Source organism: Oreochromis niloticus, linkage group LG14, assembly GCF_001858045.2.
Source record: "Oreochromis niloticus isolate F11D_XX linkage group LG14, O_niloticus_UMD_NMBU, whole genome shotgun sequence".
Classification (NCBI taxonomy): domain Eukaryota; kingdom Metazoa; phylum Chordata; class Actinopteri; order Cichliformes; family Cichlidae; genus Oreochromis; species Oreochromis niloticus.
The window spans coordinates 32,317,448-32,336,490 of record NC_031979.2 but is presented as its reverse complement, the minus strand read 5'-3'; the positions used below and the strand labels follow the sequence as shown (position 1 = coordinate 32,336,490).

Genomic DNA, 19,043 nt, shown 5'->3' with positions numbered 1-19,043 from the left:
TATTATTATTATTATTAACGTAAGTAGGAGGTTAAGTTGAAATGCAGAAATCAGTTTAATTTTTCAAAATAACTTTTTTCGATGCATAATTTAAAGATGCACCTACCACATTTGTTGTAATCTGTCCAGAATTAACCAGCAGGAGTCATACGACCACTGTTTTTTAAGGTAGCCGACAAAAAAAAGCGAAGAAAATCAAAGCGGAAGTGAGGAACTCAGCGGAGCAGGAAAAGTTTTTAGGGGGAACTTAGAAGTGGCTATTACATCGGAACTACGTGATGAAAAGTAAAAACCTTTGTATGCCTAGTTACAGAGTTTAAAAGCCAGCGTTGCCGTTGAGGGACAATGGGACTCCCCACTTTGGAGTTCAGTGACTCTTTCCTGGACAGTCCGGACTTCAGAGAGCGTCTGAAATGCCATGAAATAGAACTGGAGCGGACAAATAAATTCATCAAAGACCTCATTAAGGATGGGAATATGCTAATCACTGCGCTCAAGAGTAAGTAGCCCAGCATGGCCTTTTTTATTCTTTCAGTCCACAAATAAAACTACCTAAAACCTAGAGGCGACTTTCAATTAGCGGACACATTCATTATATCTCTTTTAAGACTTTTGTGCTAGTGTTTGAATGGTCCCGTCCCTCTTTGAACTCAAGCCACCGGGAGCTGAATAATTGTTGTCTCCTACTGGGAAACATTTATATTACTAGTGAAAAGCTTAAATCTATAAAAAATAAATAAATAAAAAAGCCACACATAATTCATTATTAAGGTTGTTGCAGTGCAAGGGATTTGTTTGCTTTGTGTCTGCTTCCCTGGCTTCAATGCATGCATGCAGAGGCTTGTCTAACAAATCCCAGTGTAAAGACCAGAGTCAGAACTGTTAGTGTCATATAAGTGAGTTTCCTCTGCTTTAATATGCAATCATAAAGCCACTTTCTGACATATGGATAACAATACTGAAAGTTAATTCATTGATAGAAAATGTTTTTTCTCTGAAGAGTCACCGCTCAGAAATAAGGAAAATACATATTGTGGGCTTTAATGTCTGCATGCGGATGTCAGTGAGGATGCCAGCATTCAATTTGAGAGGTCACTGTCCTCTCAAATTCCAAGTTAGGTCTCAGATTCCACCGTGCTGATTAAAGTCGACTTCCTGCTCTTTCCCTGTGGGGATAGGAGTTTGGTCTGTTAACGTCAGAAGTGTGTCTGTGAAATGGAGAAAGATTAGAAATATAGGTCTAATAAAAATGGAAAACAGCTGGGTTGAAATAGAATGGGAAGGGCGCAGCATTGTGCCACAGTGCGCACACTAACCCATCACTCACCACTGTATTTTTTTTCCACAGTTAAACTCAACATGGGTCCGTCAGACTTTGCTGTGAGAACGCATCATTCTTGTCACGCTCTTACTTTTTTAATCACCATTCCTATATGTTTTGCTTTTTGCTGCTCTTGTGCTTGAGGCGGCAAAGCTGAAATTGCACCTAGGCATACAAGCATTAAGCAGGGAGTAAGGTTGCAATATCCAAAATTTTACACATTTAAGGAGACCTATTACGCAATTTTCCAATTTTTATGTATTTCTTCTTGGACTCTTTTAGAGTCCAAGTGTGATTCACAGTTCAAAGTTATCTTGTACTACTTGGTGCAGACCCCAAATTCAGAATTCTTTTTTGAGAAGATTTTTACCCTTCCTTTTAGCAAACCTTCTTCTGACTAGGTGGCCCTGACAAACCGAAGGTTTGAATGGCAAGTGAGCGGTGCTCCTGTGCTCACAGCCATTGACTGTTAATATACCATACTATGGGATAGTAAGTAAAACTAGGCTTGTGTCTGCTGTGTATTGAGCACTGAACTGAATTTTAATAAAGCACATTCATGGCCTAAATTATAATAGTCCAAAACAAATTAACTTGATCTCACAAATGACACGTCTTGACTTAATTAACTCTTCTGGTCTAATCAGCCAATTTGAAAAACAGGACACTGATGCTTATAATAACCACATCTTTGTTTTTTCAGTATCTAGTCTGGCAGAATGAGTATAATGGAAATTTATATTGATATATGAACACAAAGGCATACAGTGTTTAACAAAGTGACTTTTAGGTTTAAGCTCTTTGTGGTGTTGTCCTGTATTTCTTCCTTCTGGTTTCAGTTCCATATATCTGTACTAAGCGTACATCTGATCAACAAAAGTGAGGAGCACTTAGTATTTGTATCACCCTGCCATACCGTTGTATTGCTGACTCTACTATTTCTCAGGGCAGCTGAAGGCCAAACCTATTTCATAGCTTTTTTGCAGGAAAACTGTTCCGTCAGTGGACAGGGCATCATAGGTGGACAGTAATACTCTTCTCAATGTTTTATTCATAACAGGGAGGATATGTCAAAGGCCTGCCCAAATTGTTTAATACCAAATAAGACAACACTTCAAGATAGACTATGCATGCAAGACAGTGGCAAGTGGTTTGAGACTTTGATTGCCTTTGATGGGTTTATTGATGTAGAAACACTGCATAGTTAAGGTTCTACTAGATCCCAACCTACACACCCCTCCATCTAGCTGATCTGTTGCTAAATTAAAGTTTGAAATGGGAATTACTTATTAACCAGTGTTTCGTGTTAGTGCGTCATCTTTCACAGTAAATAATCTTTAAAAATGACCACAACATTACCAGTGTTTGAGCTACTTGGAAGGAATTTTCCATTGTGTTTGTCTTTCCTCTGTAGTCATGAGTGTCTCAGTTCTTTAACTGAATGCCCAGTTTCAGTCAGGGGTAGGGAGAGAGTGCAGGAAGTGAAGAGACGGAAGTAAATTATTGATGGTCTTTAACTTGGGACGCCACAGAGGTTTATGACCCTTTATGACCTGTCATCAGCGGTGACATTACTGGAAGATATTTAATGGATCTTTTTTCCTAATAGTTATCATCTCATGTTTCACAGCTGTAAAGTATCCTATAATGTATTTTTCTTTAAATACTGTCTGAGTGAATGAGGTCTGTTTAGCCAGGTTGTTAATGTATTACCTGCAAAGTGGTTGGACATGTACTGAAACTGCACTAACTGGCTCCATATAAAGTCAAGCATATGTTTGTTATGGGTAATTAAAGGGGGTGCTTTTCTGGCTTTTAGGATTAGTAAAGAAATTTTGTGACTTACCATTGTTGCAGTAGTGAAGGAAACACTTTTGTCTGGATTCTGTGTCGTTTTCTCATTTTAGATGCACTCTATTAGTTGGGCCAAAGTTTAAGTCATTTTAAATGTTTAAATACTTACCTCACACGATATCTTTAACTTTTCATCATCAGTTGAAAATTAATTCTGTAATCTGATAACAACCCCAAACATCCAGCCAAAGTCGTAAAAAAACTATTTCTAGTCATATGTAGAACAAGAAGACTAACAGATGGTATGGCCCCCTCAGAGCTCTGGTGGTCTGGGATTACATAAAGAAACAGAAAACAGTGAGACAGAAGGACTTTGACTAGTTCTCAAAGATACTTGAAACGACATACCAGCCATATACCTTGAACTGCTTGGAAATGTGTACCTTAGTCAAAAGTTGGCTTTAAAAAACGAATCCTGTACATGTACTGACTAAATTGTGTACACACAAATGTATAATTCTACAGTCTAAATTAGGTTTTTCTCTATGTAAACCTAATTATAATATAGAAAACAATCCTAATAGACCATATTTCTTCATATTGCTTTTTATCAGGCCGCATTAAACTTGGTACAGTTACAACTGAGAACTTTTATAATTACTAATAATTTGGACATGAAATAGGAATGTGGAGCTGAACGTGTTAACTCCTTGTAGTATAGCTTATATGATTGCCAGCTATTTGCACTGATTGTTACACATATATATGTTCTGTTATTTGTAAACATTGATTTACCTGTAAATCATGAGCATAAATAGCTTAATTACTTACTTACTTATAACTTCTTTTTGCTATCTGTGGTGACCGTCTTTCACCCTTAGTTAATGGTGTAGAATGGTAAAGGCACAACAGACAGGAAATAAAAACTTTCCAGTCGCTACATCTTAATCTTTGTGATGACTGTTAAAATATACCTGTAATGTGCATATGAATGTGCAAATGTTTCATTCAGTTTTAATGCGTATGCTCAAGAACCAGCCTTGATCGTGCAGTTACTTTATGCAAATACACAGATAAAAAAACTGTACCTTTTCATGAATCAATCACCATTTAGATATTACAAATCTCGGTACCTTTGGTACTTTATATAGGCTAAGTTTCATGAAGATTGGAAAGGTTGTCTAAGCTGAGGTCAGGAACAAACATGACATGCATATGTTACGATCATTATGGTATGATATGCAAGATGCAATCAAAAGGTTCTTTGACTGTGAATATACAACTCAAAGACCTTACCAATCATCTCTAACTAGTGACTTGTTGCAGGGATACACAGCTCCCAGCACTCCAGCCACTTTTGAAGCTATTCTTGAAGTCCTGTTCGTTAAGCTCATCAAGGACAATTCGTCATAAACCCTGGATCACTTCCAATCTGACAAAATGGAAATACTTCAGCATAAATGTTATTTTGGGGCAGTCGCTGAAATCTGATGGGATATGACTGCATTGTAGGAGTCAAAAGGTTGCCATCTCACCACAATTCAGATTCCTTTAGGAGCCTGAGGACATTACAGTAAAACTTGCTGTTGATAGTTTAACTTTGTAAAACCCTGTTAATGTCCAAGAAAACAAAGTAGATTCTCGTCCTACTCCTAACCTAATGTGCCTTCAGTTTTAGAGATTGTGACTTCTTCTATTTTTAAGCTCAACTCTCGTCACTAGTAATGATTCTTGACGTCAAGGTTGTCTCAGGATCCATGCTCTATTGTGAAAAATCTGTGTTACACAAGTGGTGACATTACATTGAATACATGCTGACACATGTTGCTTGCATGTGTCAGTGCTACTCCCAGTTTATCACTAACAGAAAAAAATGTAAACTTCGTTGTCCCACTTCATATTAATACTAATGATGAAGGTTGTGGCTTAAAGATTTCTGAAACACGCTGTTTAAACAGTGTTATGTATCAACAGTAATTTGGTCAAGTGGCTGTAAGTTGCACGGTTTACACCTGTTGTAAATTACTAGTTTTTATTATTCCCTCTGCTTAACTGCATTAATTCACTAATTATCACTTTGGGGGAAGGGTGGGAGAAACCACAGAAACAAGGCAAACAATCATACATTTAACATGTGGTTGGCAAGTTTATTTTAAGGGTATAAGAGCAGAAAGCCACAGAATTGGAGGCTAGTGTCTCTTATATGAAATCTATTTGGTACCTTCTGTAACTTGTATGATGACAGTGTCTTTACTACGCAGCAAATTGTTTGATTAACACTACAAGTTCCACAACATCCTTTAAGAAAGTTGGACACAGATACTCTTGTTGTATCTTCTATAGAATGATTTAAACTGTACTGCAGTAATAGAAAAAAGTGATAAAGGTAGCATCAGTGAACCATGAATAGTTACAGTTACAGAGAACATACTCATGGTTGACAGCCTAGTGACATTTATAAATATGTATGAAGAACGTGAAAAACGATGAGCCATAGCTGGTCTTACTTTGGTAAGGGAATCTCTAGAGACCTACTTAGACATGGGCACACATTCTTTTGGGTGACAGCTTGTGTCCGTCATACATAATTTGTACGTATTTGTAACACAGTGCACAAACAGTTTGTTCCTTGCACTTAGTGTCATCAGAATGTACTTTGGTTAATTGTGCATCACCACCCATCCTCCAGATATCCACTGTTCTGGCCCGGAGCTTCGGGTTTCCAAAAGATTCAATCCAAAATTCCAGGTGTTCCAGATGCTGTCTAATGTTATCTTCCAGCAAGATAACACGTTCTAATTGAAAGCAAAAACGATTTCTAAATCTTAAGTATTAACTTTTGTGACATCTAATATGTTTTCAATGAGTGGAGACAGATGAGTTTAGTATAAAGTGGAAGACAGGGTTTTATTATGCTACCTGATAATATGTCTCTGCCACCGCCCCATAGCCATGCCTTTCAGCAGTGACGGAGTGATGCTTCCTCCTTAGGATATACAATAATGAATGGCTGACACGCACGGGGGCTGTTATTAAAAAAACAATCTGTATTTAAAAAATATGTAAACAGCAATTCTTCCAACTGTGCTTAAATAATTTAATGCTTTTATGTAACCTAATATAGCTATAATTAGTTGCTGCTATTTTATTAAATAAAAAGATGACTTGTAGGCTTTTGTCAAAAGTGATTTCACAATAGCTTTCAGCTTTGGGAACTCTAAGTGTTTGTTTGTCTGAGGACAGATGATGCTCCCAAGGCTCAGCCACAGGAAATGTCCTGTAAACATGCTTGTATAACCATCCCCCATCCTCCCTCAGATAGCATTTGGCCTGACATCATTCTGCTTCACTGTGTGGGTGTGTGTATCTGCTTTCTCAGTGTCTGTGTCTGTTGGACTGTGACTAAGGCAGACTATGTGTTGCCGGATTATGCCATTTATAATATATTGGTGCTACTTTGACTACATTGATGAATTTTAACTCATGTAATGGAAATGAAATGTAGAGGTAAATTATGCGAGTTGTTTAGCAATAAAGCTGAGAGAAGCGGTAAGCATAGCTGCTGGAGGCGTGGATATTATGTGAACAGATTTTGATAAAAGGATTAGACGTTGTATTCCTAAAAGCTGCTTCCCTTCAGACTGTGCAAGAAAATGTGTTAGACTTCATATTGAGGTCTGTTCTGAAGCACTCTGTTGTTACTCTGTCAGTCAAACTGATTGTCACAAAGAGTACACCGTTCTCAAGCTTACAGTTAGCTGACTTACATTGAATGCCAGGTATTGTGGTGCATATGTATTTCACCTCCATAACACTCAAAATTCAATAATTAATCAGTCAATAATTTTTTGTGTGTATCATCCTGCATACAGAGTGAAATGTATAAATGTATATATAATACTGTGTAAAATGTTTCCAAATCCTCACACGATTTAATATTTTGCTTGGAAAATCTGAAAGTAGGTGCAGTGATTTATTCAAATACATGGAAATACAGTATAATACAGTGAAAACAGAGTTTGTACAATTTTAGTGAGCTTGAAAGTCAATATTTGGTAGGGCAACCTTCACTCCTCAACTCAGCCTGAACTCTCTTAAACAAGCTTTCTGATAATTTCTTGAAGTAGCATTCAGGAATAGTTCTCGAGGATTCTTGAGGAAATTCAAAGCTTTTCTTTGGATGTTGGGTGCCTTTTGTTCCATTCTGTCAAGAAGGACGCACTTCGATAATTTTGTGGTGTGGGCTCTTAAGAGGCCAAGAGTAGTCATGACTGAGTGTTCCATTGGGTGTTTTTTCTATAGCAAGTGCTTTTAATGCATTAGCAGTGTGTTTGGGATCATTGTCACACTGAAAAAGGAAACCATTTGGTCACAATTTTTGTCATTCCCACTGTGTCAACTGAAATGCTGGTTTAGGGTTGAAACGCAGCCCTAAACCATTACAAAAACCACCGTGTTTTACAGATGGTTCAATCAATCAATCAGTCAAAATTTATTTCTATAGCACATTTAAAAAGACCACAGTACACCAAAGTGCTTCACACAAGTGCCGCAGTGCGGATTACAACAATAGACAAAGAAAAGAAGATACAGTAGTATTTACAGTAACAATTTCAGTTATGTAATACAAATGTAGACCGGGTGGAAGTCCGAACTAATTTGCTTCAAAGGCTAGATTGAACAGGTGAGTTTTTAAGCGTGATTTAAGCAATTCAATGGATCTAGATGGTTGTAGATACTCACTGCTACCTCTTTTATTCGTGACATTTTGAACCAAAAATATCTTCACATCATAAGACACTTTGCCATGGATTGTCATGTGTAGTTTGGTATTCTTCAGCATTTTAGCACTTCCTTTTCTTAAGACTGAGTTCTTGACCGCCACCCTTCAAGTGAGGCTGCTTCTGATGGGGCTTTGGTGAACAGTAGATCAGCTGAAGAGAGGGATACATCTCTTGGGGCCTGTGTCAGATATTTGCTGGGGGGGGTTTTCTTAAGGATTTGACTTTCAGATACTGTTCATCTGTTGTAGATAGTTTTTTAGACCTGCCATTTCAATTTCTGTCCTCTACTTGTCAAGTTTTCTCAAAATGTTTTGTCATGTTCTGAAGGACTAACTGCTCACAAATCACCTTGTTGGTGGAAAAATACTATTTTATGCCTGTGAAACTGTGCTTTCGTTGTCCTTTTTCGTAGAATGAGCTAAACAAATGGGAACCAAGTATGTTTTTTGAATAGGCTGCTTGTAACAAATTGTTTTTAAAATATAACTTAAAATTGATGCCTGTTATGTGTTGACATAACACTGGTTCATCCCTGGAGTTAGGTGTCTTTTATACGCTTGAATCGTTCATAGGTCAGTGTTTAGTGACAAGGCCTAAACTGAAAATAAGTAAAAAAATATATATATATCTAAAAATGTCCTTCGGAAAACTTAGAGGACAACTGAAGACCGCTTTAGAAAAATGGCAAGAAAGTCTGACTCCTTGGAAGCAAAATGTAAAGAAATGATGGATGGCAAATGTATTCTAAATGTGTATCAGTATATACTGACTAAAAAGATTTTTCCTTTATAATTGTGCCCAGTGGTTTGAAATAAAAGATTTTTGAAAAAACTGGCGATAAATGATTTTTTGCAAACTGAATAATCTTTCTTTAAAGTCTGTACTTAGCTGTTCTTTTACTAAATGCATGCTTTGTTAAGTCTTGTATTGTAAAAGGTCTTTGAGAACTGTTACTACTGTTACTACAAAGTAGTAATCGAGCTTATTTTATCAGAACTTTTTCTTTTTTTGAGAAATAAGTTCATCTCTGTTAGAATTTGTACCAGATGTGTTGTGTATGTGTCTTCTGAAAGAAAATCTCTCAACTCAGTCTAAAGGCAGTAGACCTGGTGATAAATGGTAGATGCTGGCCTGTCTGCTTTTCTTTTTTTTTCAATCTGGCAGAATTGCAGGGGTAATAACTCTGATCTTTTTCTTTGGCGCTTAAGAATAGGCTGTAGCATTGCGTCATCCTCACATCAAAGACTCAGTGTCAGTATCTTCCATCTTCTAAGTTGTTTTCCCCACATATTCATGCTGAAAATGATGCCAATGTGTATTCAGCATGAATATGTGGGGAAAGATGGTGTTTGTCCTCTTTCATTCTGTGAACCCTAACACATTAAATTTGTTGAAAGAATTAATTAGCCAATACTTAATAGGCATAAAAGCAGATTTTTGTATATAAGTCATTGTAAATGACAAATTCACTTTAGTGCATAAAATAATTGAGACATAACGATTGTTAGCTTCACAATAATGATGTGCAGTTCTTCTAAAAAATACTAAATTGCTGGATTAACTTTCTTTGTTTTGAAATGAGAAAACAACTGTTGTAATTGGAACACACGGGACTACCACGTGGGATTTTAACTGTGAAGTATTTTGTAGATATGCTGTTGTTTCTAAACCCAAGATTTCAAACTGAATCTCTTCCATTAGTGCTTTATACATCCATATTAAGACCTCCCATGAGTTGCTAATTTATTATCCCATCTTAAACCACATTAGGGAGTTGAATCTGCTAAAAATACTAGAGTTGCTGTGGACAAAGTTGCCTACTACAAATGCAAGGTACAGTCATTGCTGGATACGTATCGCTGACGATGTCATTAATGGCTCATGATGTCAGCATTTGAGAGGTATGTTTTTCACCATTCACCAGTAACAACAGACTATCCATGAATCCCATTTATCTCTAATGAACAGGTAAAAGTAAATAACAATCTTCTGGAAATTGGTATTGCATAGCCATGTGTTGGTGGAAATCCTAAGCTCTCTATTAGTGTTTTTACTGTTTTGTTACATAAATAAACTATTAAATTTTGGTTACAAAGCTATATGGTTAGGGAGGGTTTATTCTAAGTAGGCTAAGCTACAGCTGATTACCATGCCATGATTATGACTTAATCCAAAAAGTCCTGAACAAAAACTAGTAGTAAACACTTTAACTGCCGAACTCCAGAACTGAGTAAAACTGCCTGTTAAAGGTATTGCTTGATACTACAGCTGGATATATTAGATGAGGCTTTGTTTCGAACAACAGCTTGCGGTGGGAAAGTTTCGGTATGCTCCGTGAGTGCAAAGGACTGTCTGCTGGCTCTGATGCACTATCTCCCCTGCTGGGTGACTGACAGGCAAACGTAATAGTAAGCAGGTGGAGGAGGCCTTACCTGAAGGGCCGCTCTTCCATTACAATCCCTCCAAATGGAATCAAAGTGGCACAATGCACCCCACTGTTGCATCAAAGAGATCTCCCCATCTCTCATTAAGCTTGGTGCACAAAAGCTTTCCCCTTTGAAGACCTTCTCATCTAAAATCAGCAGTGTCTCACTGACAAGATAAAGTAGCTATGGTGTTTCTCATTGCAATGTTGATATATAGGCAAAGAGTGAGCTGTCTCTACCAAAAAAGAACATTATTGCAGATTGCTTTTTTCTGTTTGTGTGCCTCAAGGAAGGCAAAGATGTATAGCAAAGTCAAGGAATGTAGCTTGTAAATGTGACACAGAATATCTTAAACTCACTGTGAGTCATTTGGGGGAAGTGTAAACTTGTAGCTATTTAGCACAAACTGGAGACGAGTGCATAGTAAAGCTTTTTAATGGAACACATTTATTCCTGCGACTTAAGGTTTTAAAAGCTTTTCTGCATTCATTTTGCGTTAAGGTACTTCATTAAAACCCCAAAGAATTATTTAGAGGAGTGAAAGCACAACAAGGATGCTGCTGTGTAATTAGTGTTATAATGAGTATGTCAGTCACATCGTACGGTGAACCGGGAGTGCAGCAGACAGATGTTCTAATATGCCTCAACATTAGCAGGTCAATTGGATAGTTTCTAAGATTCTTTTGATATATGTTTCCTGAGCTTGCAGGGATTTTTGTTTATAGGAAGTCTCTCAACTTTAAAACTTATTTTGAACTTAGTGAGAGCTTCAGAAATGTAATAGTTTCATAACCACCATCTTTGCAATTTGGGTCTAAAAGGTTGACATACTAGGAGGAAGTTTCTTATATTAAACAAGCCCAGATCAACTAGAAATTGCTAAATGGAATTCAACTTAGTATCAGTGCATTTTACAGAAAATGAAGTAATAATGTTTGATTTCCTTTGTTTATTTTTCATGCTTTGGATACTAAAACCAAGGAGGGTGTTAATTTGGTACCTTACATATAAAAGTACCATAATCATGATAATGTGGTTTAACCAGACATAGAAACTTTATGCTTTATTGACTGAGATGTAGTTGCCACCCCAAAACTAAAAATATCTGAATTGCTCTTGCAGAACGTATGACTGCTATGACTATCCGTATTAGTCAAGTCCTAATAGTGAAATAAGCATGCAGTGTTTGCAGGAAGACTTTCAGTGTTCCAAATGCAGTGTTGTCTGTGTTTTGTCAGGCGCTGTCAGCAGATGGAATTTGGTAGTATGTGGTTGCCCTGGAGATGAGATAAAGGTTGTACCCAGGGGGTTTTGTTGTGCGATGACTGACAGCCATAGTCCTTTCTCATATCTCTCACACTGGGCACTAACTGGCGTAGCTTTTCCATCCAGTAATGTCTTGCCTGGGTGGTCAGACCTCTGCTCTTTGATTAAAACCTATACAGGATGGTACACAATACTATTGTTCCTTCACTTACCTCTTACTGCATTCCCACTCTGAGAAGAATCATTGCTGCAAGTTAAATACTGTAATAGGAAAATTCAGTGCAGACTGAGCTAAAATGTGTGCTGAGTATATAATTAGACAACAATATTTTAAGGTGCTGAATGTAATGAAGTAAAATCAGAAGTGGGTTGCTTCCTTTTTTCACCTCTCTTACTCAGGCATCAGTATTTTTTTCTTATACCAGTGTTTCACTTCATGTGGTAACACTTTCAGATTCACGCCTTATACGAGTTAGGCTTGTTCCTCTCATTACTTCTGTGAAAAAAATGTAGCACCATTTCACTACACATATTGAAAGCAGAATGCACCAAATTCCTGTTCCTGACAGAACAGGTGTATAAGAATAAGATGAAATATTAAGGGAACCACAGAGACTGTAGTTTCTATATACAATGTGTCCTTTGTTCCATATTTTCTTCTTTTCTTACAGAATGAACTACTGATGTTTAGCAACAGTGTTACATGTGATGTATATAATTATATTTTCTTGATATGGCCAATACAGAGACTGGATTGCTTTTTGGAGTTGTAAAGACTTGTATTTAGTGATAGTCCATTATGCATTGGAGGCTACAACTGCCTTAATTATTCATAGCATGCATTCAACCATGTGCTGGTAGCATTCCTTAGAGTTTTTGATACTTACTTCATGATGGATCTTGAAATATATGGTAAATGGTTGCTTTTCTACTCTACCTGAGTACTCAAAGTACTTTTTAAAACTTGTCTCATTCACCCAAGCACTTCTTTCTGTGCTTTCTAGTACTTTCTATCTAACATTCACACACATTCATACTCAGAGAGCAACTTGAGGTTAGTATCTTGCCGAAGGCATGCAAAGTAGAGCAGCCAGGGATCGGACCACCAACCTTCTGATTAGTATATGACATGCCCTACCTCCTGAGCTACATTCACCCTAATCTAGTGAGTGTGGAGGACATTTAAGTTGCAAACTCTGTTTAGACTATATGAGTTATGTGACACAGCACATTATCCTGCTGAAAGTGCCCATTAGAACATAACAACACTGTAGTTATAAAGGGATGGACACAGTCAGCAACTGCCCAGTTAGGCTGCTGTGTGTAAATGATGTTCAAAGTGACCCAAGAGGCTTAAAGTCTACCAGAAAGCAGCCCTTGCCATTATACCACTAGCAGCAGCTCGAACTGTTCAAGGTACATGTTAGGAGAGATTCGTGCTTTCTACCTCCACCATATGAATGTTACAGCACAAATCAACACCGATGCCATTACCCATATAACAAATTAACATGATTCCAATGTTCTAATACTACAGATATATATATATCCTGGCCAAAACAGACAGCATGGCGGTCTATTTACCAGGATGCCTTACCATTAGCCATTATGCAGCCAGTAGGACTACCCTGCCAATTTTGTGAGCCTGTGCCCACTGTAACCTCAATTTTTCTAATCTTAGGTGACAGCAGCCTATTGGGCACCAGTAGCTATGGAATGTTCATGAAGTCTCTTGACTGGTCTTTTAATTCTTTAGCAGGGTGGAGAAGATTTTCTTGACCATGCTGCATGCCAAATGCATTGAGTTTGCACAGGTGTAACAAATAAACTGTCCAGTGAGTCTATGCATTTAGATGCAGATTTCCAACAGTAAACATTCACATTCAAACCAATAAAGCCCCTGAACTGTATATTTCCCTGCAAATATACAGAATGTAAATCCTGGAAGATGTTATGCTGATTACACCTTTACTGTTTCCCTGAGGATAAAACAATTAAGCTGTTCATTTATCTTCCTTTATACTGATCCCCCTGCCATTTATCTTTGCTGCTGCTAGTTTCAGTGGGGCAGTTGCTTTGTAAGTGGTTGTGCTATATTTTCTGGAATATGCATTTGATGACCAGCGGGTCAAAGTTATTTGTGCTAATTCCTGATCTTAGTAAATAATGCATTTAAATAGAAAATAAATACATAATTGTTGCGCTAGCTCTCGTTTAAACATTGCCCAAAGTAAAATGTGGTACATTTGTTTTCCCATTGAGGTATAGTTATAACCGAATCTTACCAGAAAGACTCAAATCTTGTTCTTCTGCTTCTTTGAGCTGCTTCCTTTAGCGGTTGCCACAGTGGATCAATTGCCTCCATCTCACCCTATGCCTAGCATCCACCTCTGTCATACCAACCCTCTGCCTGTTCTGCTTGTCTATATCCATGAACCTCCTCAGTGGTCTTCTTCTTTTCCTCCTGCCTGGCAGCTCCTTATTCTATATTCTTTGTTCAATATATCATAATTCCCTCCCCTGCACATGTCCAAACCATCTCAGCCTTGCCTCTCTCTTTGTCTCCAAACCGCTCAACCTCAGCTGTCCCTCTGATATACTCATTTCTAACCCTGTCCGTTCTGGTCATTCCTAGTAAAAACCTTAGCTTCATCAAACCTGCTACCTCTCTGCTAGCTCAGCTTCCTGTCTTTTTGTTATTGCTACTGTCTCCAAACCATAAATCATAGCAGGCCTCACTACCATCTAGTAGAGCAGGGCGATATGACCAAAAATATTTATCACGATATACATTTGAAAATTTGCGACAACGATATAACTGACGATATATTTGACACTAGACAAAATACTTTAAAACTCCACAACTTTATTAGTGCAAAAAAAAAAAACATCAATGTATTTTCACTTAAACAAGCAGCTGTTTTTTATGTGCATTAAAGTTATATAAAAATGTAACAGTGCAAATGCAAATTCCTTGCTGACAGTTTAACCAAAAGGCATTTCCAGTGGAAATTGGCCGACATATCCTCAGCATAACCATGTATAATATCCACAAAACTTAAAAAGAGGTTATACACACACAATATGGTAATATTATGTTGAAGCACAGTACGTATCACTCCGCGAGGCGCCTGCATACGATAGCCGTAATGCTCTGACAATCCATCAAGCGGTGCGGGTTCGTAGCTTAGCAAAATCATACTGAAACATTTGACAGATTTTCGAGCGCCGTGTACCACATAAAATCGTTTCGAGGTCAGTAAGCACAACCAGAATTCATACATAAGGCACACGGGATTATAAGGGACACTGTCGATTTTCAGAAAAATCAAAGGATTGATTTTAAGTGTGCCATATTTTCCAAAAAACACTAATAACGACGGCCCGCTAGCATGCTCTACCAAAAATAGTGCTTTGTTGTGTATCTGACGGACGAAAGCTAAACCAGTTCCACACCACTGAAGTTGCAGCATTTTTACAAACCAATTCTGGTTCATCTGTTTCATTTAACGATCCCCTTTCACCCTTCTCATTCTCCGTCACCGCCATGCTTTTTCGGCCATGTGCGTATGAAAACAAAGGCACTGCACATGCACGTTTTGCCCATATTCTATCGTGATATTTCATTTTCTTATCGTTGCCCAACATTATACCGGTATTACCGTGAACGGTATAATATGGCCCAGCCCTACCATCTAGTAAACCTTCCCTTTCACACTTGCTGCTATCCCTCTGCCACAAATCACCCCTGACACTCATCTCCACCTTGCACTCTCGTCTTCCCTTCTCTTGTGCACTGTCCATCTCCACACCTTGTACCTTCATGGTTACAATTACTCATTCACACACACGTATGTATATTAAAATCTATTTTCACAAGCACATTTATAAAAATATATAATTTATTATAAGATCTAAAGTCTAAATCAATCAATCAATCTTCAGATCAATCTTCATTATATGTGGGTATAAAAAACTCAGTCACCTCACCTATAAATATAATACAGAAGTACACACAATCACACATATTACACTCTGGTTTCAAAAAGAGCAGTGAAATCAGGTTTATTATATAGACCTTCATTATTGTTTCCCTAGTCTTTACTTTCTTTGTGCCCACGTTTTTCATAACACAGCTGCAGAAAGCTGCAAGTTTGACTGCTTTGCTAGTAATAACAATAGTTTTTAGAGGATATTAATCGCCCACCAGTGGTTTCTTTTCAGTACTAATTAGAGTGAGTGAGTAATGAACAAAAGTATTGTAATTTTTATCAGCTATTCAGGAAAAGAGTGCAAAAGTATTGACCAACTTCTGAACCACTGTGCCAGCTACATAGCTCATGCATAAATAGTGTTAATGCTTATTATGGGTAATCTAGTAGTTTGAAAAAGGTTGAAATGAAGGAGATTTTTTTACCTTTTAGAAAAACCTTAAAAATTGGGAGCTGATTTATTTATTAACTTTTCTGCTCATTTGCTGAGGTATAGTTTTGAGGAGATGCTTGAATGCTAATGTTGAAAGTATCCCTTTTTGTTTCAGTTTCATAAATATATTTTTTCTACAAAGCTCATTCAACTCCCTTCTTTTTAAGAAGAGCACCCAATCTTTTTAACAGTTTAATATTTCCCATGAGCAGCCCATAACTCTGTGATTAAAGAATAGGAAATCAATACAAACTGACTCCGTCACATTTACTTTTGATAATATAAAGATTTCAAGTCTGTGCCGACTCTTTCATTTGTTATTAAGCTGAAGTCTGTGAAGTCAGCTCAAGTCAATTTATTTGTACAGGGCAAAATTACATGCAATGGTTTGCAGAGATATGAAACATAAAAATACATTAAAAACAAGAAATGAAATAGAATCATCAACATATCAAAGAGAAAAAAATGAAAAGAGAAAAAAAATAAAGTACAATGAGCTAAATAAAACCCGCTAAACAGAGACACAGAGAACAAGAGAGAGAGATGGAATGAGAAAACATGCCTGCAAATAATAGTCACTGCAGCTGCATAATTAACATTTCTCTCCACCATTATGAAACCATTGGACTGAGTAATAGAACATTACCTTTCTGAGCAATAGAAACGCCACCATTTCCTAAACCTTGAGCTCTTCTGAACCTATATTATTTGTAAATTCAGTTCTTTTGAGGAGAGAGAAGATTTATATTGTTCAAATAAAAGTACATTTGTTCTATAACTATTAAGATTACTCAAGATGTGCCTTATAGTACTAAGGCATCAATCACTTCAATTACCTGTGCAAATATTATTCAGCTATCAATATTAAGCAAAACGCTTAAAGAAGAACCTCTCTGAAAGTTTCTTTAAAGTATCCACGACTTTGCTTCCTTAATATTTTGAGGTAGACTGAGTTTCGGGGCAGATTTAATGGATGTCTACCAATTTGGCAGTAGAATATCTAAGGGTGCAGATAAGGTGATATTTTGGTAATATTGCTGAGATGAAAGGAACAATTAATGCGCGGCTTTATGCTCAGTCACTCCTAAATAAGCATGACTCTTGACGTCTGGTTTTATCCTGTATGTTTACTTGCCAAATGAGCGCCTTCCATTTCATCTAAAAGTAAAATCATTTACCTTTTATCTTCATTAACTTTTATTTATTTATTAATGCCAGTTAAATCCAGGGCTAGACTTCAGCATATATAGTTGTGTGTCATATGCGTTACTATGGCAATGAATATTGTAGCAGTAGCAGACCAGCACACCTGAATTTTTCATCACCCCAAGAAGTGCCATTAGATTCCTGATCTCCACAGCTGGAAAAGAATTTCCTACTGGAGATATTTAATCCGATCCAGGAAATAGCATCATATCAGAAAAACCTACAAGTAGTCATGATGGTGAGTAAAGTAATCAAATGACCAAAAGCTAAACATAAAATAAAAACAGCCTTAGCATCATAGTTGAGTGTTAAATCTTTAATTATTTTTTCATTTTATTTATTTTTATGTGAGGACAGGCTTGAATGCTGAGACAAAGCCTTCTGTTTAATGATTGTTGAGACAAAGAAATACAGTTAAAAAAATATACTTTAACCTGGAAAGTGAAGGTTTGCGTTTTATTTCAGCCACACAATTATATTAAACACAGGAGGGAAATTTGAGAATTGTCTTAAGTGCAGATGAAGAATGTGGTGGGGTTAATATTTTTCTGATATATATATATGATTTTCTTTTTTGTAACGGGATGGAGTATTCCTCACATTTTTCCGAGGTGTGATGTTCCTCATCTCAAGAGAACAATAGTCTAGGGTTGCCTTCGTTATCAGCAATAATTTTTCAGAAATAATTTCCTCTGGCTTTGCTGACAGCTTTGTTATAAGATGCAACACTTTCTTTACAAGCTAGAAGATGGACTTCTAATTGAGTTTTTCTCCATCTCCTCTAAGCTACTCTGCAGACCCTTTGAGCTCCTAGATAGAGGTGCTCAACCATGGGGATGATTTAACAGAACACTTTTTTCCTACTTTGATTGGCATAATTAAATCTAGTATAGTAATTAAAGTGCTATTTCTTGTTAGCCATATCATCAACTGAAGAGTTAGTATTAATTTTGATGTCTGAGAAAATGAGTTCAGATATATTAAGTTTGGTGCTGCTATAAAAGGCCCTTTACTTGATACTTTTATGTGTTTTTGACCACAAGGAAAAAATAGCACCAGAACACTGTAGAGCGGTATCAGAGAGTATGTTGTAAAACATGGATTAAAAACAGAACTGTGTGACCATGTTCAGTAGGCTCATTAAATATTAAATTAATTAAAAAAATTAAAATATCCCATGACTTTTGGTCACTTGCTTTTGCCGTAGATATAAAGCAATATCAAAAATAATTTTTTGAGGGTATTCTGATATGCAGTGAGTAGCTTTTTGGATTGTGGTTTATTAATTTTAGAAAGAGAACCTTGGTTTTGCAAATGAACTAAGAATACCAACATCGATGTTGTTAGACACAAGCTGAAGAATTAAGACAAAAGGTAAAGACCACATCCTGTAATACCAAAAATTTTGTTGTAAGTTGCATTTTCCTGGGTTTTGATAAAGGCCGTTAGGAGACATTACATTCAAGTGACTGCAACATTGGTAGGTTTTGTAAAGGTGGGGTCAGTCTGAGCATCAGAGTAAAAGATCATCCATTATTGATGGTCCTGTGGGCACACCCAGACAACTCCAGCATGGTATTGATCTGAAATCTGCAGTTTTAGAGTCAAAGTGGGAATGATAGGAGCGCATCAATGGCACAATACATTTTCTGAGTGCTGTTCATTGTAGCTTCTGCAACATTTACAAGTGGTCAGACAAACTTAGGGCGGCATCTCTTTATGAACACTTCAGTGTGTGGTCTCATTGAGAAGAAAAGCCTTGCTATTGTCTTTCTTAAATATTGAAATTGAATTATCAGTGCTGACTGTTAGGGTTAGAAT

The 19,043-nt window shown here is 37.0% G+C and overlaps 1 protein-coding gene across 4 annotated transcripts in view; it reads left to right on the top strand.

Moving 5' to 3' along the window:
- The first annotated feature begins 202 nt into the window (after positions 1-202).
- The window catches only part of arhgap42b (Rho GTPase activating protein 42b), a 71,629-nt gene continuing 52,788 nt past the window's right edge, over positions 203-19,043 (top strand). For 3 of the 4 annotated variants that reach the window (XM_013274390.3, XM_005455072.4, XM_013274389.3), the window contains exon 1: positions 203-499. In XM_013274390.3, the coding sequence (XP_013129844.1) occupies positions 346-499 (154 nt within the window). In that variant the 5' untranslated portion in view covers positions 203-345. The remainder of the gene's footprint in view (positions 500-19,043) is intronic. The other variant, XM_003450161.4, reaches the window with a different exon arrangement.